The following is a 25,334-nucleotide window of genomic DNA, read 5'->3' on the forward strand; positions in this document are numbered from 1 at the left end:
TTTACACAGAAGGTGGTGTGAGCTGCCAGGGGAGGTGGTGGAATGTGGTACATTAAGTGTTAGGGGTTTATGAGTAGGAAAGGTTTAAGGAACATGAACCGAATGCTGGCAAATGGTACTAGCTTAATTGGGAATATCTGGTCAGCATGGAACTTTAAACTGAAGGATCTGTTTCCTTGCTATACATCTGACTCTATATCCCACTACAGACTGTCTTCAGCACTTGCCTTTCCACTTATTTTTGTCACCTACAAACCTAGCTATAATACATTCATTTTTCATTCAGGCCATTTGTCTATATTGTAAATAATTGGGACGCAGTGCGATCACTGAAACTCCAACTTGTTTCAGTTTGCCAACCTGAAAGTGCACCCCTCTTTCTGTACCATCTTAATGTATCCCAATAAATTCTTTGGGCTTAGCCTGTAACATGCAACAATCCACTCTAAGATTTCCCGTCCGATGGCAATCAAAATAGCTAGGGGCTTTTGGGCTTTAGCCCTATCCATGGCACTTTCACTCTTTACCCTAAAGATCCTAGTTTGTGGTTGTGAGTTTGCTCGCTGAGCTGGAAGGTTAGTTTTCAGACGATCCTAGTTTGTTCCCAGCTGTCCCTTTTTAGTTCATACCGTTCACTTACCCACCTTCTGTCATTGTCTCATTTGTAAAGGTGATGGATAAAACATGTACCTTGTGGACAAATCTGTAATCATCAACCATTTTAGTTGTTTATCTGGCTGTTTGGAACCTGTTGATCCTCTGCAAACAGTTTTTTTTTAAATTCCTTGAGTAGCCACCTTTAGGTCTCCTGTATGTGGTGCCTACTTTAAGTGCATTCAAGTATTGAAGGTCATTATCTAAGTTTCAGTAACCAGATTGTAAGCACTGACAATAGCCTTTTTTGGCCATTTCGTAATCTGCAACAGCTTCCTTTTTGAATGCATGAGCTTTGCCAGGTACCATCTTCTGTATGAGCACTGCCCAGTGTTCTATGGGCCACTGCATTTGGTTGGCTTTTTCAGACTAAATAAAAAAAATACCTCCGCCCCTTCCTTCAGTTTCTGTGATTGATTCAGCATATTCTAAACAGCCAGAATTGGAGGCCCTCTCCATTAGCATTTACATTGAATTCAAGAGAAACCTCAGTTTTTACATCCTTTCAATCTTTCAGCCTTTTTTAATTGGAGCTCTCTCACTTTCCTCCCTTTTTTCTTTGCTTTGAAGTGCTGTTTGTTCCTCCCTCAGACTCTTGTCTGAAATTCCCGCCCTGGACATTCCCACCTAGAACATCTGAAATTCAAATCTGAAATTTTGATAATATTGCATCAAAATGTTATACACTTGTTTTTAATGCCCTATGTAATTGTAATCTAATGACTAAAAGTTGAATCCTAAGTAGTGTAGTGTGGCTTTAAAATTTGGCGAAACTTCTGTAAATTTATTTTTTAGTCTGGCGTTTTTTTGGTTGCTTCATGTTGGCATTAAGTAATGTTCAACATGGGTCACAAAGACCACTCTGTATTTCTCAGGGTTGGAAAACTTGTGTTATCAAATAATGTTTACTCTTTGCATTTTGGTCTAATCAAATAACTGTACCAATGAATTTTTTTTTCAAAACCCTTTTCTCTTTCAGTTATTGAACTTTTGTGAGTAGATAAATGGCAGTGGCACTATCCTGTATGACTATTTTTGTTCAGAGATCATTAATTTTGAGAAATATCAATTCAAATTGGCAGGTGTGAATATTTCAGTATAATCTATTTTAGTGTGTTTCAGTCTGAATTCTTTATGTAAAATTGTAATAGGTTAATTATGGAGAAAATCACTGTCTGTCTCTCTCTCTCTCTTTCTATTAACAGGGGTTGCTGGATGGATGTGTGGGAGCTAATGTCTCAAGAATGTAGAGATGAAGTAGTATTAATTGACTCCAGTTGTCTTTTGGAAACACTAGAGACTTATCTACGGAAACACAGGTTTGTATTCTAATAAAGGATGCTGCATGCTTTTGGGTGCAGAATTTACAACTGAAGCCATTAAGATATCAATTAGTCAAGCTATTGGATCTTGAAGAATCATAGCTTTTATCATCTTGACGAATTTCATCAGTTTCATGGTTGTTCATATCCGTTTCTTATTTCAGGTTTTGCACTGATTGTAAAAATAAAGTGCTGCGAGCATACAACATTCTCATTGGGGAATTGGACTGCAGCAAAGAAAAGGGTTACTGTGCAGCACTCTATGAGGGACTACGTTGCTGTCCCCATGAACGACACATTCATGTTTGCTGTGAGACTGACTTCATCGCGCATCTTTTGGGTCGTGCTGAGCCAGAGTTCGCAGGAGGGTATGAGTATGTAATTTGCTAGAGTGGGCTATCTAGCGCTTTTTTGGTTGCTTCTTTTAATCTCTATTTTATCTTGGCATGATGCAAGTGTGAAATAACTGTGCTCAATTCAATAATTGCTTCTATTTTAAGGTGTCAGCAACAATTGACAAACTTTACAGCACTTGTTTATAACTTGCTGAGAACTGTAGAATCAAATCAGGCCATTGAGGGAGAATGCTCTCCTGAGAGAAGAAACTGGGCATCTGTGTATGTCACACCAGCAGCATTAAGACTTGGGTGCAAGTTTCCTGTATCCATGCTCAAAAAGAAATTTGTGGACGGTGGCTGAAAGGATTTAATCTCTTATGGGTGTTGACCAGAGCACTTCACACATTTTAACAAAAACAGAAGTTGCTGGAAGCTCATCAGGTCTGGCAGCATCGATGAAGAAAATGTATCTGTTAACATTTCGGGCCTGGTGACCCTTTCTCAGAACTGACCCAAAGTGTTAACACTGATATTTTCTTCACCGATGCTACCAGACCTGCTGAGTTTCCAGCAACTTTTTGCTTTTGTTCCTGATTTACAGCGTTTGCAGTTCTTTTGGTTTTTATTCACAAATTGGTAATGTGGCTTAGGCTGTGAAAGCAGGGAAAATCATTGTCTTGTTAGGCTGGAGTTTTGGTTATATTTTTCCACTGTAGAGATCAGAAATTCTTGTCAGAAAAATCCATTCTGCACTTTATTTTGAAAACAGGTTATTTTTGGATTTTTTGTGGCCATGAGCAGTTCAGAGTTGGATAGGCCTAATAAAATAGAAACATTGTCATAACACTTGCAGTGTAACATGCTGATAGTAATGGATCTTACAAAGTTGTTTCAGTAACTTGAATTTACTGATTGCATAGTATGCTTCTGCAGTAGATTCCAAGGCAGTTTAAATCTCACTGTTTCCATCGAAACTTCGGATGGTAGTAATGCAGTGGTATTTTAACAAATGGTACTGGCAGGATTTAAAATGTGTTTCAGCTGTTATTCTAGTTTGAAGGTTACGGGGTGATCTAATCAAAGCCTTCAAGGTATTAACCAGAAAAGACAGGGTAGATAAATTATTTCTACTGATTTTGGAACTAGAATATATTTAAAAATTAAGTCAACCGTTCAGGAGAGATGTTAGGAAGCAATTCCAAATGCAAACAATGGTAGAAGTTTGGAACTCTACCACAAACGGAAGTTGATACTAAATCAGTTAATTTTAAATCTGAGGTTTTTGAGCCAAGGTTTGAAGGATATGGGCTGAAATCAGGTATATGAAGTTAGGTCACAGATCAGCCATGACCCCTCTATGCTGATACATATTTGAGGGGCTGAATAAAAAACTCCTGTTTTTCTAAAAATGGCAGCCGGAATGGTTATATTTAGCATCTGTCAGTTTATTTTATCGTGAAAGGTTCTATGGTGAATGGCTTCCTTAGTGCCCCACAAGACGGTTGGGGGGGGTGGTGGTGGTGGACGGGGATGCAAAAATACAAACCATTAAATCTATTTGGCGTCCAGTCATTGCTGTTCTATACTGTGTCTTCTGAAGGCTAATCTAACAGCTTCTTCACTGTGTAGATGCAGTATTGTATGTCACTTGAGATTATCGTACAGTGAGCATTTTTTTGACTTTTCTGGAGCAGACTGTTTTGGTCACTGTAATGTTTGTGTATAATGTGATAACACTGCTTTCTGGTTTTCAACAGCTTCAACACTGGACAACTGTTTTCTTAAATAGCAACCCAACTAATGTATGTTTTTCAGGCGGAGGGAACGACATGCAAAAACCATAGACATTGCACAAGAAGAAGTCCTTACATGTCTTGGTATTCATCTGTATGAACGTTTGCACAGAATTTGGCAGAAGTTACGAGCCGAAGAACAGACATGGCAGATGTTGTTCTACCTTGGCATTGATGCGTTGCGCAAAAGCTTTGAGGTATTGTCTAATTACTAATGTAAAATTGGCCATCTTATGTTTTTGATTTCAAATTAACTTTTTTCCTGCATTGTACCGTTATGGGATGAGTGGGGATGGGGATGTGGCGGGTGGAGATGATGTTATGCCGGAGCAACATCATGATGAATTAGCTGTTATCAGTGATATTGCAATGGAGAAACAAAGCAAGTACCAGTGCTGTCCTTGAGGGAGAGAAAATTAGCACGCACCCCAGGTTACGACTGACTCAGATACGGCAGATTAGGACTTCCTCTTGTCCAACCTGCTTTGTAATCCTCCAGCCTTGTTACAGCTAACACATTACAGTCTGGGGAGAAAAATGCAGAGGATGAGTGCAAAATCTCAAATGCGATTGGCTTGACTTTTATTTGGATTGCTTTTTGAGGCCAATGAATAAATATTGGGTTGACATATAAAAAGTCTTATCCAAATGTTATTGACTCCTACATTTTAGTTCATTAATACTTGAGTAATTTCTGAAACTTTTTTGATAGTTTCATTGAGATTTCAATTAAATTCAATTTCCATTTTCACTCCTGCAGTTAGTCACAAGTTGGGAACAGGTCCATGGACCCTGGTCATTCTTGTCCAACTCATCTGAGTACTCATTATTTATACATGTGCTTTGATATGTCTCAGAATTAATTGGAGGTGGACATTGCAATTGCAGTCTTCATTTGAGACCCACGTGTACAATTGAAGCAAGTAATTGCTCAGTAAACAAATAGCTGGTACTTTGTTTAGTGGGTTGACTGCTTAACTAAATTGAACTGCTAGTGATATTGCACTTATTCCCAGTTGATCTTTGCATGCTAAATTACCAGCAATTTAGTTCAAAGATGTACTCATCAGTGTAACAGTGCAGCTGTTTTGAGAAATTATTGTAAGCACCAAACTACAATAGTGCCATTTGTCCGATCTTTATTTGAATGACAGCAATAATAATAATAATCATTTCTTTCCTGGGGATTAACTGGAATATTCTTTCAATTGACAAATGGTATTTGAGTTTTCATTAGTTGAACGGACTGCAAAGAGAGTTTGTAAACTGAGTTAATGATAACACCATCCCACAGAGCATTGGAAAAAAAAAATGCTGCATATATATTTTAATAGTTGCTGACATGGTAACTACCACAAGGACAATATAGGGTTCTCCCTTCTGTTAAAATAAAGCTGAAGTACAAAATTTAGGTATGTTTGAACTTTCTCCAAATATTTGACCTATAACAATTTGCTAAGAAAGGCCTTGTTTCTACAATAACTGGAAAAACAGATCTCCGAAATAAGAGAGTCAGAGATAACAAAAATTGGATTGCTTTTGAGGCCAATGATTTTTGGGTCAGGTTGAGTCAGTTTCTAAAGGGTCCTGACCCGAAGCGTCAACTTTCCTGCCCCTTTGATGCTGCTTGGCCAGCTGTTTTCCTCCAGCTCCATGCTGTGTTATAAGAGATGTAGACACTGTATTGGTGAGACCAAAGCTATTTGAGTATTTTGCTAAACTAAATAGGGCAGAGCTGGCTTTTTGCCATTTTTAACTAATGAGGTATATTTGTGTATTTAATAAACTGGAACTCTGTTCTGTAGATGGCAATTGAGAAAGTGCAAGGTATTAGTCGATTGGAGCAGCTTTGTGAGGAACTCTCTGAAGAGGAGAGAGTTCGCGAGCTTAAGCAAGAAAAGAAACGTCAAAAACGGAAAAACAGACGTAAAAACAAATGTGCCTGTGAAATATCTACCCAACTTCAAACTCCAGGAGAAACCAAAGCCCAAGAAGAAGTATGTAGAAAAATGCTGTTAACGTTTACACTTTTTAATTGATCCAACATTCCTTGTTTTCACAATTTTGGATTTCTCCTTGCCTTTGTCAATGATGGTCCATTATTACTGATCATGTACATAATTGTGAAATGAAATATACCCTTTATTAGCAGGAGCCTATAATCTTAATGTCTGTTTGAATCCTGTCAACATTTGTTTTCACTTCAATTATTTGCTGCACTTATACAATTTTATTAGCTGGTTAGTGAGCAATCTTTCTTCCAATCTTTTCCAAGTCTTCTCTATAGCTGAAGCAGTGCTTGTTTTCCCTCTGTGCCTCTTTACTGTGCAAGATCTTGCTGTTATCGTACACTGTTTTGATAAGCTGCCTCTTGATGCTACTGATTTTAAGAAGCATCAATTGTTATATTCTTGCAAATTAGCTTTCAATATTGATCTACCTTTTTGGGATCTTGGGAGAACAATTATGTTTTTATTTGGAGCTGGCTAATTAAACTGTTTGGTAGATATAATGTCCATGGAATTGAATGAGTCAGTCTAAAGATTGTGTGTATTACCGAGCTTTTAAAGCATATTATTGCACAGAGGGTACAACCAATAAACTTAACGAATTCACTTGGCTACCTCTGCCCACTCAATCAATTGTCCTAATCTGATATGCATGCTGTTTACTCATCATTTTATCTACAAATCCTTCGACCAGCTATATCACCTTATTTAAATGCTGGCACTATCTCTGGTTTTAAAAAAAATCTTGTGGCTGTGTTTCACAGCCTTCAAACTCTTAAAAGCATCTCCATTCTAAATCTATGGCACTTGGTATTTTTATTTATGAATCTTATTTTAAACTGTTAACCGCAGGAAATGATCTTTATATATCCAGTCCCACTTCTTAATTACTTTAAGAATTGCTAGCCAATTACCCATTATCTCAACTCTAATGAATAGTTGTTCTCCTTCCCCAACATTGTAGTTCTCAATTTTTTTTAAATGAATGAGTTGTGCCCTCTGTCTCTATCTGTACTGCATTGTGAAGCCCAAACTGCGCACGCTATCGTGCTGTGGTTTTGCATAATTATCTACAGTTTGCCTTTTTATATTTTTTGTTCCCGTTTATTAAGCCTTGTATTCAGTTAGCATTTATGTTGCTGCAACAGTTTAAGGTCCAGCTTATATTATCCAGATTTCTCCATTTAAAGTATAGCTTTATTTTACAAATTGTGTAGCCCTTCATTTTATGCTACTGAGTTTCATCCTGTGCTGCTTTTTTCCTGTTTCTTCATTATTTGCCTGTAGTTTTTTGGTCCTCAAATATTATTTCTCACTTGGCAACACATTTGAATAATTGTTAAATTATGTACTCAGGTATATCTCACACAGCGAAATCTTCTTAGAACGGATCCCTATGAGGTACTATTACCCACACCCAACCATTGAGAAAGCTGCCTTAACTCCTTTGTAATCAGTTGTTTGTTTTTTTTATTTTTGCTGCCTTCAAATTTTATTGACCTGAAGCATCCTCATCATCCTACCTTACCTCTTGAAAGTCCATGGGTGCCATATCTACTTAACTGTCCATTTGTTTCCATCTTAGCTTTCAGATTTGTCAAGAAAACATTTATGAAATCCCTGATGGTTGTCTTCAAAGATTTTTGTTGAAACTCAGTAATTTTTAAATATTCCAAATACGCTCTGCCACTGGATGCTTATAGACCAATACTCGCCTTGATCACATGTTTCGTTTTAACTTGCTATTCAGTCCCATAGGGAGCATTGAATCAAAGTATATTTTCCTAGGCAATCTGGTTTAAAATTAGATCCTGCATCTATATATTATTTCAGACAACACCAGAGTCGGTGGAAAGTAGCTGTAAAGACTGTGGCAGCATTGAAGATACTAATGGTAGAGTTGAGGTAATTGTTACAAATGAAAGTACCTCGTGCACGTGCCCTGGCAGTGAAAATCTACTTGGATCGCCTAAAACCAAGAAAGGTATGTATGCTGTTGTGCCAGTGTTTGTGGGTATATATTTTGCCAATTCAGAGATTAAGCTTAGTGAACATTCTGCTTCTGATTTTTAGCCTGCGTTTTGCTTTACTTGCTCTGCTCAAAACAAGTTCAAGGTCTTATCCTGAGGATCTTTTTTTGTTTAAAAATTAGTTCTAGTGATATGTCATCTGTCTTGAAGTACCTTTTAACATTCAATGAATTCATTAAAATATTGGTGTCACCACAGGTGAATCTATTTTTGGTGGTGATTTGAGGATTATTGGCCAGGATCCAAGTGTCATGGTGGCACAGTAGTTAGTGCCGCTGCCTCCATGCCAAGGACCTGGGTTCAATTTCAGCCATGGGTGACTATCTGCATGGGTTTCCACTGTATGCTGTGGTTTATTTCCACAGTCCAAAGATATGCAGTTTAAGTGGATTGGCTGTGGGCAATGCAGGATTATGGGATGGGGTTGGGCCTCGAAGGGATGCTCTTTAGAGGGTCGGTGCAGACTTGATGGGCTGAGGAGCCTCTTTCTGCACTGTGGGGATTCTGAGATTGTAGGAGATACTGAAACAACTCCCTGCTTGTTGACCAATGCCACAGGATCTTTAGCATTCTTTGAAACAACAGATGGAGCCTTTGTATGTTGTTCCATCTGAATGTTACTTTCTGATGCAGTACTGCATCTCTACACTGAAATATCTTCTTGAAACGGGCCTTTCATTTGCAATCTTTGACTCGAACCCCCCCTGCTTCTAAGATGTTGCAAGAAACTTGATTGTAGGATAGGAACAACTGAGTGCAATCTAACCCAAGCTGCTCTAAAACCAAAGTTGTTGGATTCTGTGTTGTTTATATTATTGATTTGATCCAACTCTGTCACTGTTTTAGTGGGCTAAGCACGGAACACATAAGGCCTTTTGAAACTTTATTTCCTGCGCTGGTGAAAGTGGTTTAGTGATGAAATTGGCAAGTAGCTGTACCTACTACTAATCTGACTGAAATACTTCAGAACAATAGTTTAATATCAAACCATATTGATATGGGTTTCATTAAAATTAATTCTTGGTATGTTTTTGTTTTCACCTCAGGTTTATCTCCACATTGTAATGGCAGTGACTGTGGTTACTCATCAAGCATGGAAGGCAGTGAAACTGGTTCCCGAGAAGGATCAGATGTAGCTTGCACTGAAGGTATCTGCAATCATGATGAAACAGGTTAGAGGTTTAATATAATTTATGAAACATTTTATGGAATCAATACCTTTAAAATTGGACAGTAATTTAAGTAAGTGCCCAACATGTGTGATGGAGCTGGCATTTAAGACTAGGTCTGAAGATTTGTTGCCTGGGTTGTGGATGAGGTTGTAGGCTTGTTAAGTCAGTGTGTTTGGTTGCAGACATTTCATCACCCTGTTAAGTAACATGATCGGTGCGCCTCCAGTGAAGCGTTGGTGTTCTGACCTGCTTGTTATTTATGTGTCTCGATTTGCTGGGGTGGTGACCTTCGTTCCGGTTCTGTTTTTCAGTGGTTTATATATCGGGTCCGGTTCAGTGTGTTTGATGGAGTTCTGGTTGGAATGCCAGGCCTCCAGGAATTCCCTGGCATGCGTCTGTTTGGCCCATGCTATTATGGATATGTTGTCCCATTCAAATTCATGTCCTCCTTTGTCCATATGTATTGAGAGCAGTTAGTGTTTCTGTATCCTTATTGTCAATTTTCTTCTAGTTTGGCTTATGTTATGTTTTTCAGGCTTTGCATGGTATTTTGTATATTATATTAGTTCTATTGGTTTTGGGCGTGGGATCCTTTATATTCGTCAGCTGTCAGAGTGGTTGTTGATTTTGTGGGCTAGCCTGATACCTAGGGTTCTGAGCAGTCTTGTGGTCATCTCTATCTCTGTGTGTGTAAGGGTGACTAGTGTGATTGCTGTGGTATGTCGTGGATGTAACAGCAGATTGTGCTCTGTATCCATACCAGGTTGACAACATGTGGCTCTGAAACTGCATGAGATTCTTCAAAGCCTCATTATAGGTGGCAACTTTCCAAATCAATTTATTACCACTGAAAACTTTTTCAAAAAGAAAATCAGTCTGGAAAATGACAAATCAAAGAAATAAATGTTAACACAATCTTCAAATTATTCAATACTTTATCAACTTTCTCCTCTGCTTTTGGACTGCAAAGTAACATTTTTAAGTATTATTTTAGGAAATATCTGCTACTTGTGGTCTTTAAAAGGGTAAATTAAAAGTTCAAACCAGTTAAGTGTGGTTGTAAATAATGCCCTTGGTTTGAGGCATAAATTCTATGATTGCAGGTTTTATTTCAGATATTGCAGAGACATTGAATTATTTTGTGCCTTTTGTTAAGTGATCTGAAAAAACCATGATACGTTTAAAGATTTTACCAACAATTAAAGTTCAATAATTTTTACGAGCTATTTTTATTGTGTTTTCATATGTAAAAACCTTTCTAGCTTTATTCAGTAGAAACATTTTTTAAATAATACTATTAGCTTTACATCTTGCTTTCCAACATGTTTAATCATTAAAATTGGCACATTCTGCAGAAGATGTACTGTAACTACAAAGATAAACGTAAATAAGCCAATTTAACTTAAGAACTGGGTCTATTGATTTTTCTTTCCTGATACGTAAATTCAACTTTTTTTTTGTATGCACAAGTTATGCATTGTAACAGCCTTGACAACTTGCTGTTTATTTAGTTTAGAAATGCTGAATTTTTGTTTTGCTGCACCTAATAGCATTTAGGCTTTTTCTCCCCCTCCATTTTAAAGGAAGGTTCTTCGAGTATGTGTTGGCCCACCCCTGTTCTAGAAATCAAGCTGGCGAGATTGCTACTGTTTTTAACTTTAAACACCTTTTTAAAAACTTTTAGGCAGTGAAAGATAATAAAGTAAATTAGCTATGTGTATAGTTGCTGTTGGGCTCCTAAATTATGCTACAGATACTAGCTGAATAGAAATCTGATCGTGAGAATGTTCCCAAATGTTGAATATTTTGGGTGTGTTGCTATGCTGTGAATTTTAGTGCTGCTTGCTTATAGCATCCACTTTTTTTGTTGAACCTGGTAGAAAAATACAAATATTCAGTTTTTTACATAATTTAGAATTGAAGTTAACATCTTTATGTGCTTGTTAGGTGATGACAGTTGTGCACATCACTGTGTAGAAGACAAAGAAGAGGATGGTGTCGATAGTTGCGTAGAATGCTGGGCCAATGCTACTGAAGAGAATACAAAAGGCAAAAACAAGAAGAAAAAGAAGAAAGGCAAAGGTGTAAAATGTGATGATGTAAGTGTTTTGATTATTTTTAGTCAGTCACGTGCCTGGAATATATAACTAGTGCCTTAAACATGCACTTTCTGCTTCACTCCTTTCTCCATCAAAAGTGGGACTATTGCTACCTAGCTTTAGTGCCGTGGACAAGTGGATGCTCCACTAATTCTGAGTGATTTCTCTTTATATGTCTGGATTTCAACACTTGCATCAGTTCTAAATTTCTTCCACCAAAATTGGCAAGATGTTTCCTCTAAGGGACTGGGAATATTCCTTTCCCTGGAATAACATTGAAAATGATTGGACCACCTGTTATGTTCTTTTTGCCAATTTAGTGGCTATCCTGTTTTTGGTGAGGTGACTGAACATGTTTTGTTTTGCATCGAGGGAAACTCTTAGGTTAGACTCAAGCTTTCTATTTTAAATGGCCAAAAATGTATCTAATTTTCCCCCCATGTCTTCTCCCTAGGGTGAAAATACTGGAGATTATAACATAGACCTAAGCAGACAAGAAAACCTGGGTAACACTTTTCATAATGAGTTACACCATGAAAAAACCAAAGATAGCTGTAATTCAATAGAGAAAGGTGGTCAACAGCCAGCTTGGGTAACACAGATTCTGTCAGAAAAGCATTTTGCACAATCTTCACAAATTCCATCACCTTGTCTGCCTGACTGGGGAAGAAGCACAAAAACCTTAAAGGAATTACTTGTAAGTATTAAAGTTGTAATTCATAATGTTTAAACACTTCTTAAAAACTGGATCCAATTAGATGTAGTAATATAGTTTGTCAGCAATTCACCGTTTTATACTTAAGAGTAAGCTTCAAACTGTTAATTGTTTTACCTTTTTGCAAAATTATTGTCTGAAATCACTGATTCTCTTTTTTGATGTAACCATAACCCAAAATTTGTAACTAATTTTAAGATAAGAACCCTAGTTGAATATGCTGCTTTTGTTTATACACCATATGTTACAAAGCTTTGAAAAAAGATAGTAAAACATCAAAACACTTGTCTTCCAAGTATTCAAATTTTCAGCAATTGCAACATGGCGGCGCCAAAAAGGCTGAGGTTGAAAATGCAGTTTTATTTAGACGACTCAGAGGAAAAGAACTGATTTGACTCATTGAATAGCAGCAAGTCATTTCTACAAATTTAGTTTATTGGAACTAATTTTTCTTTGACCCAATTCTTTATCCAAATTAAACTGCTTATTAATGGCTTTGTGTGTAAAATTGCTAGAAGTAGTAGTTTAGAGTTGTTGTTTGGTTTGCCAAGCAGACTGGTTTTTGTGTAAATGTTTTGTCTCCCTTTTAGGTGACATAGTTAGTGCTGTATTACCTCTGAAGCACTCTTCTGTCCTGCTCTGAATTTCTATGGCCTGGTCTGTCATCGTGGGTGGTTTTTATAGGCTCTATTTGAACATGTTTGTTAATTGCATCGGTGGCTGAAAACCAGACCTCCAGGAATTCTTGTGCTTGTCTTTGTCTCGCTTGTCCAGGTACTATAACTTTGGACAAGTCAAATTGATGTCCTTCTATGTTGGAGTGTATTGAAACAAGAGAAAATTGGTCATGTCTTTTTGCTGCGAGTTAGTGTTCATATATCCCGGTGGCATTTTCCTGCCTGCCTGTCCTAAGGTAGTGTTTCTCGCAGTTGCTGCGTGGTATTTTAAATGTCACGTTTGTCCTGGTCATTGTGGGCATGGGGTCTTTCATCTTTGAGAGTAACTGGTGAAGTGTGGCTGTTGGTTTGTGTATTTCTAACATAGGGTAGGGTGGTCAGTGTCTTGGGATGTACAGTGTCGTCCTGGCATTGTTTGTTTGCCAGGCATCAGCAGACAAAGCTCATCTGATAACCATTGTTGGCAAAGACTCCGTACAAGTGTTCCTCCTTGTTTTTGTGCAGCTTGTTTAGAGTCTTAACTCAGCTCTGTGGATGCCTGGGTGGTTACTGTTGTAATTCAGATTTTGTGTGTATCATTCCACCATTATGTCTAGAAACAGGAGTTGATTGTTCTCATCACCCCGGTGAATATGCTGTTGTTTCTCTTCTAGCTTTGCTAATTTGGTGATCACAAAAGTATCGCCTGTGTATCTGTCCCATAGTTTAGGCTGAATCTGGTGAAGGGCTCTGTGCTCCATCCTTTGCATAACAGCTTCCGCTGTGAGCCCCAAGGTGAGTGAACCCATGGGTGTTCCATTAATTTGTTCATATACCTGGCTGTTAAAGACAGTCACTCTGACATAGGAGATCCATTTGACTGGGACCAAGTTCCAGTAATAGGACAAGTGAGACAAAGACCAATGTGAGAATTCTTGGAGGCCTGGTTTTCAACCACAGATGCAATCAACAAACATGTTGAAGTAGAGCCCATCTACATACCACTGCGATACAAAACTGGAGACCAGACTGCCCACCACAACAGAGGGGGATGGAATAACACTGTAACGGAGGCTATACGGCACTGATGATGTCTCCTAGAGGGGAGGTGAAACATTTGCATGAAAGCCAGTAAACTCAGCAATTCCAACCACAACCCAAGCTACAGGTCCTCATTTAAAACCTTAAGCAATAGTTTGTATTAAGAACTGCTTTTCAATGAAAACGGGACACTCTACCAGCTTTATTTGACACTCACTACCTAGCCACAGTGCCAAATAAAAGGTTGCATTGTTAGGTTTCTTGAAAGAAGCCCTTAACAATTGTGTAAATTTGTACTCCCACTTGGCTGAATGGATGAAGGTATACAAAGCCAATTGTGTTCTGAACTTGAGATTTTTGACACGAGGTGGTCAGGGGGAGACTGAGTGTGGTCATTACTTTAATGGTAGGAGTGTAATAGATAAGACTGAGTTAGTTGAATGGATTGATGCGTGGAAGTATGATATTGTTGCCATCACAGAAACATGGTTGAGGGAAGAGCTGGACTGGCCACATGATATCTTAGTCCATATGATCTTTAGGCAAGACCAAGGAGGCTGTAAAAAGGGTGGTGGTGTAGCGCTATTAATTAAGGAGTCTTATACTGCAGTAAGGAGAGATGATCTCTTGGAAGGGTCCTTTTAAACGAGGCTTTGTGGGGAGAACTTAAGAACATTAAGGGGTAGCTACTTTTTACTAGGAGTATATTGTAGGCCTCCAAAAAGTCAGCAGGAGATAGAGGCGCAAATATGTCGATGGTTCAAAGGTGTGGAAGAGTAATAATTGGGTTCTTACACAGGGGGGGTTTTAATTTTCCTATTATAAATTGGGATAGTCATAGCTTTAAGTGTGTAGAAGGGGTGGATTTCTTGAAATATATCCAGGGGAATTTTCTGTATCTACACAATTCTCAACAAAGGATAATGCAGTTCTAGATCTGGTTCTGAGGGAAGAAGCAAGACAAACATTCAATATGGCAGTGAGGGAACATTTAAGTTTTAACAACCACAAAACGGTAGGGTTCAAGTTTCTTCAACACAAGGACGATGATAGCCTGCAAAGGATGGGTTTGGATTGAGGAAGGCATTTTTTTTTTAAATGAAGAGGATCTGGCCACAGAACTTGCAAGGAGCAGTAGCCAGTGTAAATCTACAGCAGAGCAATAGGGATCATTCAGAAAGAGCTGGGGACCATACAGGTCCAACATGTACTCTTTAGAGGGAAATGTAGGAGCAATATCTTCAGAGAACCCTGGATGCCTAAGACTATTCAGGACTGAATGAGGAAGAAGGATGTGGCTTTTAGCAAGTCTAGAGGGAGGAATACAGTAAGTGCAGGAGATAAAACACTGTCTTCCTACTCCACTGAATCCATTTGCTCTACCATGTAGAACTCAAACCGACAAAACTTCTGACTGCAAGGCAAAATGCCACAATTAATTCAAAGCTGACATCTTATTGTGAAAATCAGTAGGTATTTCTGTGCCATTTATTTCCTCCGTTTTTGTTTCATACTTGTAAGCTTCTACAACGTGTCCGAATGAATTGTAACATTTCTTGTATTAATATTTTAAGTATAAATTCATGACAGTCGAGTATGAGATATACTTGGTGAAATACAGGCATAGAAGCTTTTTTTCATGATCCCCTTTATGCATTATCTCTGTAGAATTAGTTGAAAAATAATAAACTGGGAAGCAACCACTTCCATAATTGTCATTTTGAAACCTTTTCCTGATGACTGGTTAAATGTAAGGCCTATTAATCATATTTTGTTGTGAAGAAGCGCTTTGAGGCATTTTGACTGTTATAAACAAAAGTTATTCAAAATAATTTATAAATAAATTTCATGAGCCCTTCTGTTCTTTTGTTAACAAGCATGATTGCAGGTTGGTTGATTTTCAGCATGGTTTTGTCAACATGTGTGACTGAATACCTTGGTCTTGTGCTCTTTCTTAAAAAAAAATGCAGTTCCCCAGCAGTGACCAGTTTCTGCTAAATTACAAGTGAGATGGCAAGCTCAGAATTAAGCAGTTACTCTTAAGTGGTGTATTGTGTGGGATATTCAGCACCTTTTCCCACCACTTTTAAGAAGTGGAGACAAACATGGCAACATATTGAGGCGATGGAGGATTACAGATTAGCTCGGAAGGATTTAAAGAGAATTAAGAGCAAGGAGGCGACATGAGCAGACATTGGCTGGTAGAATAAAGGAGAATCCTAAAGCTTTCTATAGGTATGTGAGGAATAAGATGATGACTAGGGTAGTAATAGGGCCAGTCAAAGACAGAAGTGGGAAGTTGTGTGTGGACTGTGGAGATTGGAGAGGTGCTAAATGATTATTTCTCATCTGTTTTCAATGAGGAACCGGAGAATATTGTAGAGGTGATGACTGAGTTATGGCTACTAGAATTGAAAGGATTAAGGTGAGTAAGGAGGAGGCGATATCAATTCTAGAAGGTGTGAAGGTAGATAATCCCCTGGGCCACATGGAATTTTTCCGAGGATTGTCTGGGAAGCTAGGGAGGGGGTGGCGGTGCCTTTGGCCTTGATCTTTGAGTCCTCGTCTACAGGTTTAGTATCAGAGGACTGGAGGATTGCAAATGTTGTGCCCTTGTTCAAGAAGGGCAGTAGGGATGACCCAGGTAATTATAGACCTGTGAGCCTTGCGTCTGTTGTAGGAAAAATTTTGGAAAGGATTATAAAAGATAGGATTCATAATCATCTAGCAAGCAACAATTTGATTGGAGATAGTCAGCATGGATTCGTCAAGGGCAGGTCGTGTCTCTCAAACCTCCATTTGAGTTTTTTGAGAAGCTGACCAAGCAGGTGGATGAGGATAGGGCAGTTGACGTGGTGTACGTGGACTTCAGTAAAGCCTTTAAGGTTCCACATGGCTATTTGGAGAAAATAGAGGCTTGGGATTGAGGAAGATTTAGCAGTTTGGATTAGAAACTGGCTTTCTGTAAGAAGACAACGAGTGGTGATTGATGGAAAATATTCAGCCTGGAGTCTGGCTACTAGTGGTATCCCTCAAGGATCTGTTTTGGGACCACTGCTGTTTGTCACTTTTATAAATGACTTGGACGCAGGCATTGGTGGATGGGTTAGTAAGTTCGCAGATGACACTAAAGTCAGTGGAAGAATGTTGCACGTTGGAGGGAGACTTGGATAAACTGCAGAATTGGGCTGAAAGGTGGCAAATGGAGTTTAATACGGATAAATGTGAGGTCATTCACTTTGGGAGGAATAATAGGAAGGCAGAATACCAGGTCAATGGAAAGATTCTTGGTAGTGTGGATGTGCAGAGGGTTCTTAGTGTCCATGTACATAGATCCCTGAAAGTTGCCACCCAGGCTGATAGTGCTGTTAAGAAGGCTTAGGGTGTTTTAGGTTTTATTGGTAGAGGGATTGAGTTCCGGAGCCGTGATGTCATGCTGCAACTGTACAAATCGCAAGTGCGGCCCCATTTGGAATATTGCGTGCAGTTCTGGTCGCCCCATTACAGGAAGGATGTGGAAACATTGGAAAAGGTGCAGAGGAGATTTACCAGGATGTTGCCTGGTCTGGAGTGCAGGCCCTATGAAAGGCTGAGGGACTTGGGTCTGTTCTCATTGGAGAGAAGGAGGCTAAGAGGGGATGTAATAGAGACATACAAGATGATCAGAGGATTAGATAGGGTGGACAGTGAGAGTCTTTTTCCGAGGATGATGACTTCAGCTTGTACAAGGGGGCATAGTTACAAATTGAGGGGTGATAGATTTAAGACAGATGTCAGAGGCAGGTTCTTTGCTCAGAGTGGTAAGGGCGTGGAACGCCCTGCCTGCCAATGTAGCGAACTCAGCCACATTAGGGGCATTTAAACAGTCCTTGGATAAGCATATGGATAATGATGGGATAGTGTAGGGGGAGGGGCTTAGATTAGTTCGCAGGTTGGCGCAACATCAAGCGCCAAAGGGTCTGCGCTGCGCTGTATTGTTCTATGTTCTATAACTTAAAGCAATTAGATCAAAAAAGGAGGCATGAAAAGGGACTTGCAAACAGGCTTAGGGAGAATCCTAAGGTATTTTATAAATTACAAGCAAGAGGTTAACCAGAGAAAGAGTAGGGCGGTGACCTGTGTGAGAAGCTGCATGATATTGGAAATGTTGAATGAATACTTCTCTTCACCCTTCACTCCTGGAAAAGGAGACCATAGGTGCTGAACTGAGGGGATTGCAGAAATTGCACATTCTGACGTAGGAAATTGGGGAGGTATTAGAAGCTGTCGGACTTGAAAACCGACACCTGTGGCTAGATGAATTGCATCCAGTCTGCTCTGGGTGGTGAGGCGGCAAATTGCAGGGGCTCTGATCCAAATGTTTGATTTGTCTGGCCAGTGGGGAAGTGGCAGAGGACTGGAGGGTGGCAAATGTGGTTTCACTAAGAAGGGTAGTAGAGGTAAATTGGGAAATTTATAGACTGGTGAGTTCTACTTCTGTGATAGAGAAGTAATTGGAGGAAACTCTGAAGGAGCAAATTAATACCCGTTTGGGAAGGCATGGGTTGATTAGGGATGACCAACATGACTTTGTTGAAGGGAGCTTATAACCTAACAAATTTGTTTAAGAATTTTTTATTTCAGGAACTGTGAGCTTGTATGAATGAGAGAAGCTCAGTTGATTTAGATTATATGAATTCTAGCAAAGCATTTGACAAGGTCCCACATGGGAAATGGAGAAGCTCAAAACACCAAGAATTAAGGGAAACTTGGCAAGATAGATCAGAAACTGGCTTAGCAAGACGACATAAACGGGTGCGGTAGAAGGTTGTTTAAGTGACTTGAGGCTACTGTCCAGCAGTGTGCCACAACAGTCAGTACTGGGACTGTGATTTGCTATATGCATAAATGATGTAGATGAAAATATGGGGCGAATATTTAAGCAAATTTGCAGATGACACTAAGATTGGTAGAGTGTTTAAAAGCAAAGAAGGTAGTTGAAGATTACAGGAAGGTATAGATGGGTTGATCAGTTGGTCAAACCAGAGGTAGGTGGTATTTAACCCAGATAAGTGCAAGGTAATGCACTTCAAAAGGAGAAACAACATGAGAGAATATTAAATGAATAGTAGGACATGGAGTAGTTCAGAGGAACAGTGGGACCTTGGCAATTATTCACTGATCCATGACTTTGGGCAAGCACACGAATAGGATAGTTAAGGTATGTGGGATGCTTACTTTCATCAATAGTGGCATTAGAATACAAGAGCAAGGAGGTAATGTTGGAGTTGAACAGAGCATTGATCAAGCCACAGTTGGAGCACTATAAGCATTTTTGGCTGCCTCACTGCAGGAAAGATGTGTTAGTGCTCGAGGGGGCTATAGCGATGGTTGACCAGGATGTTGCCGGAGTTGGAGAAATTGAGCTATAAAGAGAAACTACATAGGCTTGGATTGTTTTCTTTAGACCAGAGAAGACTGAGTGGGGCACCTGATTGAGGTGCATGGACAAGGTGAATAGAGAGCCACTGTTCCCTTTTGGTTTAAGGGTCACTCTCCAGAGGGTATCATTTTAGGGTAAGAGACAGGAGATTGAGAGGATTTGCGAACAAAAACTTTTTCATTCAGCAGCTCACTGGATTCTGGAATGCATTGCTTGAGTAGGTTATGGAAGCTGAAAATCTGAACTTTTTTTCAAAACAAAAAATTGGATGAACACTTCAGATATCATAATATCCAAGGATACGGGACAAGTGCAGGAAATTGGGGGTAGCGCACTTTGTCGCTGCAGACTCTGGGCCAAAAGGTTTTTCTGCACTGTGTGAATCAATGGGTCTATGACCTCAGCTGTTCCCTTGTGGAATCGTTAGTATAGCTATAGATGTTACTAATGAATGTTGGAAAACCTGAGTGCTTGGTGTAACCGTGAGATGGTTTATGGTCTTTTGTTGGAATTTATTTGTCCCCTGATGCTTGCAGTGATGTTAAAATCATTTGTCAGGCCAAACCTCAATATTAATTCTGTTCCTGCTACCACTTATTAGTTTGGATTTGAGCTGAATGTTGGAGACAGGATATTGATAAAGCAGATCTGGAGCTAATGTGGTTACATCTTGGCATAGCAAAAGTGCAGAACTGAATGTTTCTGGCATAACCCACACAGAACATTGTGTTATTCAGCTGATGTTGCTTTAATCTTGTTAGCAGGGTTGATTACCTAAGCTGTTCCCCTCTTCTCCACAGACCACCCCCCCCTCACTCTTTTAAGAAAAAAAAAGTCAGTTTCCTAAGTGGGGGTGATAGCTAGACTGGAACAGAAAGACTGAGTCAAGAAGTAGTGCATTAGCTGTTTCTGATACAGGCTCTTACCTAAAGTCAGCCTTCTTTCAATATTTTCAAATCTGTCTCCTATGTGTGAAAGCAAGGTGTACAGCTCAATGAATACAGTAGGCTAAGCAACATCAGAGGGGCAGGAGAGCTGCCCATTTCAGGTCTGGATTGTGCATCCAGCTCTAAACCTTGTTATCTCAGATTCTCCCACCATCGGCAGTTCCCACTGTCTCTAACTCTTTTTGTGTAATAGCTTGCCACTAGATGGAGCTCATTCTGACATTTGATCAACTGAAAAACTAACAGCTGCTAACGATCAGTGGAGGATCTTGAGGTGCGGTGGGGAAGTTCATTTCTCTCGGCCGGAATGTTCAGTGTCAAGTCCCGCCTCCCATGGAGGTGTAACATAACACATCCAAACAAGATAATTTTAAAGTTTTTCTAACAATGAACTGAGATACAAGATTCAGTGGCATATGTCTGGAATATTCCTTTTTAACTTTTTTTAGAAGCCTTTTGCATGTGATTTTTAGTCCTAAGCCTTGATTTCTATATTTTTCTGCATTTCTAAGACAAACTAGCCACAAATTGCTTTTATTTAGCTCAGCTACATGCTTCAAGCATGCCCACATCTTTTAATATTCTTAAATGTAAAGTTAGGAACTATATTACTCGCATCAAACTTCCCTTTACACTCCATCTGTAATAGAAAGATTTGGGTGCTCAAATTCCACTCGATTTTGCATAACCAAGCTGGACTAATGCTTAGTGAAGTAACAAAGAATTACTGTCAGTGCAATTCATTTTAGATGTTGCAAAAGCTTCCTAAGGTGTTAGAAGGTTTTTTGATGCAAGATCTTGTACATATCTGATTGGTATGGGGGTAATAGCATTTGATTGATAAACCAGAGACCCAGACTAATCCTCTAGAGATATGTTCACACATCTCTTAAAAAGCTCTCCAGCTGGTGAGAGCCAATTGAGTCAACCAGGTTGTTTTCATATGGGAAAAATTAGCTCTGTATTCCTGTAATAGTCTTGCTCGTTTGAATAGTGATAGTTTCACAGATGAATTAATTCAGTGCTAACTTTCTTAAAACATCTTGTCAATCCAATGTAATCTCTGCACCCTGTGAAATATTCCAGCTCCTTACTTATTTTGATTGAAGTGGAAATTAAGAACTTCGATAAATAACGGTTAATAGGTCCAGATTCCTTGTTCGACTTTTTTAAAAAGATCATTCACTAAGAATATTTAATCAAATAAAATGGGAACGTGTAAGCTAAGTCAGGTAGCACTTGATCACTTTTGTACACATCAGAAAAGGTACTGAAGTGGACATGAGTTTGAAATAACAAAATTGTTTCTGATATGATAATTTCATTGAAGTATCTAAAGTACCTGAACGGAAAATTTTTAATTTGGTAATGACTTTTATGTAGATTTCTTTGAGCTTCTTTTTAAGTTTATAACTTCAAATTCAACATCCAGTTATCGCTCATTGAATAACCTCAATGACGGTCCCAAATAAAATTAGTCATTTTTGTAGAATACAGTCTACACCATAAATACCAACTAAGCCAAGCAGCATCTATGGAGAGTAATGTTTCATGTCAGCGTCTTTGTGGTAAGTCTTGCTGTGTTCTTACGTAGCTCACTGTTGGTTGACTTTAAAATTTGTTGTACACCAGTCCTCATTCTATAAGTTGGTGCTTAAATTGCAATGGCTTGATTTTTCAGGAAGAATCTGAATGTACATCTGAGGAAGAGATTTTCATTACCCAAGATGAAATACAGGCATTTATGACTAATAACCAATCTTTCTATGTCAACCGAGAACAATACCGGCAGCATCTAAAGGAGAAATTTAACAAATATTGTCGCTCCAATGACTACAACGTCTGCAATGGTTGGCTGACGACAGCTGGTGTAAACTAGCAGAGAGCTCGAAACGGAAGTTATCCTTTTCTACACAAACACTCTCAATGACCACTGCGCCTTCTCTCAATCTTAAGAAATTTAGATTTTTGTTTCCTGTTACATAATTTTACTTTGAACAATTGGTGGTGTGGTTTATTTTATTTTTCTTTCTACAATCTCCCAGGCTGGTGGTGGGGAGCACATTTTTGCTCATCTGCTTTCTTGAAGCTTATGCAGTATTCAGCCAGATGTCTGCAAAGGCTTACTTATACTTTTCAACAAAGCCTCTCCTCTCCCACTCACTAAATGTTTCTCTTTACTGTGAGAATTATACAAATGTCTAGTGACGAGAGATGTCCTACCGATAAATGTGTACAGAGAAAAATGAAACTTCTGATTTAAGGTTTTACAAAAGACATCCATTTAAAATGATGTTTGGATGTAATATGTACAAGCGCAATGTGCAGAATTTACAAATAAAGAATATTTATTGATATGCATATCAAATCGTGTTGTGTTTCTATGATCACGTATCTTCTGAAACTTGAAAACGTGCCCCAAACACTGAATCTGCCATGGTGTTATTTGAACAGACTAGCTGAAGAGATACACTTAGCATATTTAAGCAATTTCATTTTGGTTTTATCTAAACATAAATCCATTTATTACTTCAGTGCTAAGGATGCTTTGCATGAGATGAACAAATACAATTATATGATTTCTCATAGGATTCTTATAGTATCCACTGCAGCAAGAATTCTAGAAGTTAATTCTTGTGATTGATAAACTGCTGCCAAAGCATACTGTTACTTTAATTTATTCATTGTCCAGCTAGTTTAATGAACCTACTGGATTGCCAATTATATTTTTTCTAAATTACTAAGCATTAATCCATTCCAGTAGAGTAATTTGTTAAAGCTGTGGTATTGGGTGGTGCATTTCAAATGACTGGGAAATTATATTCCTGCCTTGTAAAAATATTTTTAAGCTTTCTGTAAACCAGCTTCACATTTATCTGAACTGTAATGCTTCATCCAAAATAAAATGACCAATTCTTTTACAGTAAGTAAAAGACTCAGTACCTTCAGATTTTTCTGCATCAGAACATTTGTTTTACGCACACACTGATACTATCCATTATACTCCAGATAAAGCAATATTTGTTGAACTGGTGAACTGCTACATACCATTAAAGTTAAATGTGTTGGGATAGAGATTTTAACATATTTAGATTTTAGCGGCATTTATTATTGACTAAGTTGAAATTTTTCTAATGACTTGATTGTTCTGGTCTCACATTATTTGAAATATGCCTGTTACACCATTAAGAACGCACCAAAGTTAGCTGAGTTATCTGGAATCTGAGCAGAACTTCTAAAATAGTTTGTGTTAAATAATTGGGTAACTAAGGGTAGTTTAACTTTTTATTTCCTTGTCTGAAGCCTTTGACTTCAAATAGTTATTAATATTGAAGTCCTAGTACTGAAACAAGATTTGATACCATCTGGAATTCAGTCTGAACATGCTTTTAGCATGAGATTTGGAACACTGATGTGGCTCTTCCATAGTTTATTAATTAGCTTTGGTTTAGTGCTTGGCCCAGTGGCAGAATCTGCTAGGCATGATGTTGCCATCTTCCAAGGCTGATGTATAACCTTGCACTAAAGTGTAGAATTGGGGATTAATGCACCTTTGTAAAAAGCCTTTGAAATAGAAGTTTAAATCAAAGTCCTGTCATCTTACACTGTCACATTTGTAAAACAATTTTCATCCATTGAGGAGAAGGCTATCTTGATACCACTGTCATAAATTAATTACCTTAATACTTGGTCTAGGATCCTTCTACATGCAAATTTGTCATGGCATTTAACCAACACCGAATGTCCAATAGATATTTGGATTGCACAGCCCTGTAGAGTGAAAAATAGTACTTTTTAAAAGGAGGTTTTTCTTTCTTGGCACTAGTTACACTGGGATCAATTCAGAAACCTATGAATTAATCCCAAGAATGTATAATCAAAATTGCTGTTGCCTTAGTTTATTTGCTAATAAAATCCTCTGTTTCTCACATTCTTTTCTTTTCTATACCTTCAGCATTGGTGGTTTTGTTACTGCTGCAAGAATGTGTTCTAAAGAAGTTAGATCATTACATGAAAAAGCCCTGTAATTTACACTTACCAGAAACCATGTTAATTTTAATTGTTTTATTTCATAATGTAAAACTGTCCAAAGTGGTCTTCTGTTAAGAGCAGGTGAGCGTCTCGAGTTAGGCTAGTGTCTGTTGCCCTTGAACTCCATAACCATTGTCTATCCTGTATGGATCGCAGCAGTTTAAGAAAAAGTGGCTTACCCCAATCATCTTGCGGCCAATGAAGCATAGGCTCATACATAGAACATTACAGCATTCATAACTATGACACACAGTACAGGCTCTTCAGCCCTCCATGTTGTGCCGACCTGTCATACCGATCTCAAGCCCGTCTAACCTACACTCTTCCATGTACGTCCATATGCTTATCCAATGACGACTTAAATATACCTAAAGTTGGCGCATCTACTACCGTTGCAGGCAAAGCATTCCCTTCCCTTACTACTGAGTAAAGAAACTACCTCTGACATCCGTCCTATATCTTTTGCCCCTCAATTTAAAGCTATGCCCCCTCGTGCTTGCCGTCACCATCCTAGGAAAAAGGCTCTCCCTATCCACCCTATCTAACCCTCTGATTATTTTATGTTTCCATTAAGTCACCTCTCAACCACCTTCTCTCTAATGAAAACAGCCTCAAGTCCCTCAGCTTTTCCTCGTAAGACCTTCCCTCCATACCAGGCAACATCCTAGTAAATCTCCTCTGCACCCTTTCCAAAGCTTCCACATCCTTCTTATAATGCGGTGACCAGAGCTGTACACAATACTCCCAAGTGCGGCCGCACCAGAGTTTTGTACAGCTTCACCATAACCTCTTGGTTCTGGAACTCGATCCCTCTATTAATAAAAGCTAACACTGTATGCTGCCTTAACAGCCCTGTCAACCTGGGTGACAACTTTCAAGGATCTGTGTACATGGACACCGAGCTCTCTGCTCATCTACACTACTAAGAATCTTACCATTAGCCCAGTACTTTGCCTTCTGGTTACTCCTACCAAAGTGGATCACCTCACACTTGTCTGCATTAAACTCCATTTGCCACCAATTGTGTCAATTAGGAATAGTAGGCTATTTCTCTGGAGTCTTCTGTCATTCCGTAAGATCCTGTCTAATATGATTGCACTCAGT

The 25,334-nt window shown here is 38.7% G+C and overlaps 1 protein-coding gene across 2 annotated transcripts in view; it reads left to right on the plus strand.

Moving 5' to 3' along the window:
- ggnbp2 (gametogenetin binding protein 2) overlaps positions 1 to 23,054 on the plus strand; it is a 70,648-nt gene extending 47,594 nt beyond the window's left edge. The window contains exons 5-13 of one of the 2 annotated variants that reach the window (XM_048557315.2): positions 1,860 to 1,973; positions 2,141 to 2,344; positions 4,130 to 4,304; positions 5,913 to 6,104; positions 7,950 to 8,100; positions 9,193 to 9,318; positions 11,266 to 11,417; positions 11,872 to 12,114; positions 21,880 to 23,054. In XM_048557315.2, coding sequence (XP_048413272.1) covers positions 1,860 to 1,973; positions 2,141 to 2,344; positions 4,130 to 4,304; positions 5,913 to 6,104; positions 7,950 to 8,100; positions 9,193 to 9,318; positions 11,266 to 11,417; positions 11,872 to 12,114; positions 21,880 to 22,077 — 1,555 coding nt within the window. In that variant the 3' untranslated portion in view covers positions 22,078 to 23,054. Of the gene's footprint in view, positions 1 to 1,859; positions 1,974 to 2,140; positions 2,351 to 4,129; positions 4,305 to 5,912; positions 6,105 to 7,949; positions 8,101 to 9,192; positions 9,319 to 11,265; positions 11,418 to 11,871; positions 12,115 to 21,879 lie in introns of both variants that reach the window. The other variant, XM_048557314.2, reaches the window with a different exon arrangement.
- Positions 23,055 to 25,334: the final 2,280 nt, after the last annotated feature.

Source organism: Stegostoma tigrinum, chromosome 27 (assembly GCF_030684315.1).
Source record: "Stegostoma tigrinum isolate sSteTig4 chromosome 27, sSteTig4.hap1, whole genome shotgun sequence".
NCBI lineage: Eukaryota > Metazoa > Chordata > Chondrichthyes > Orectolobiformes > Stegostomatidae > Stegostoma > Stegostoma tigrinum.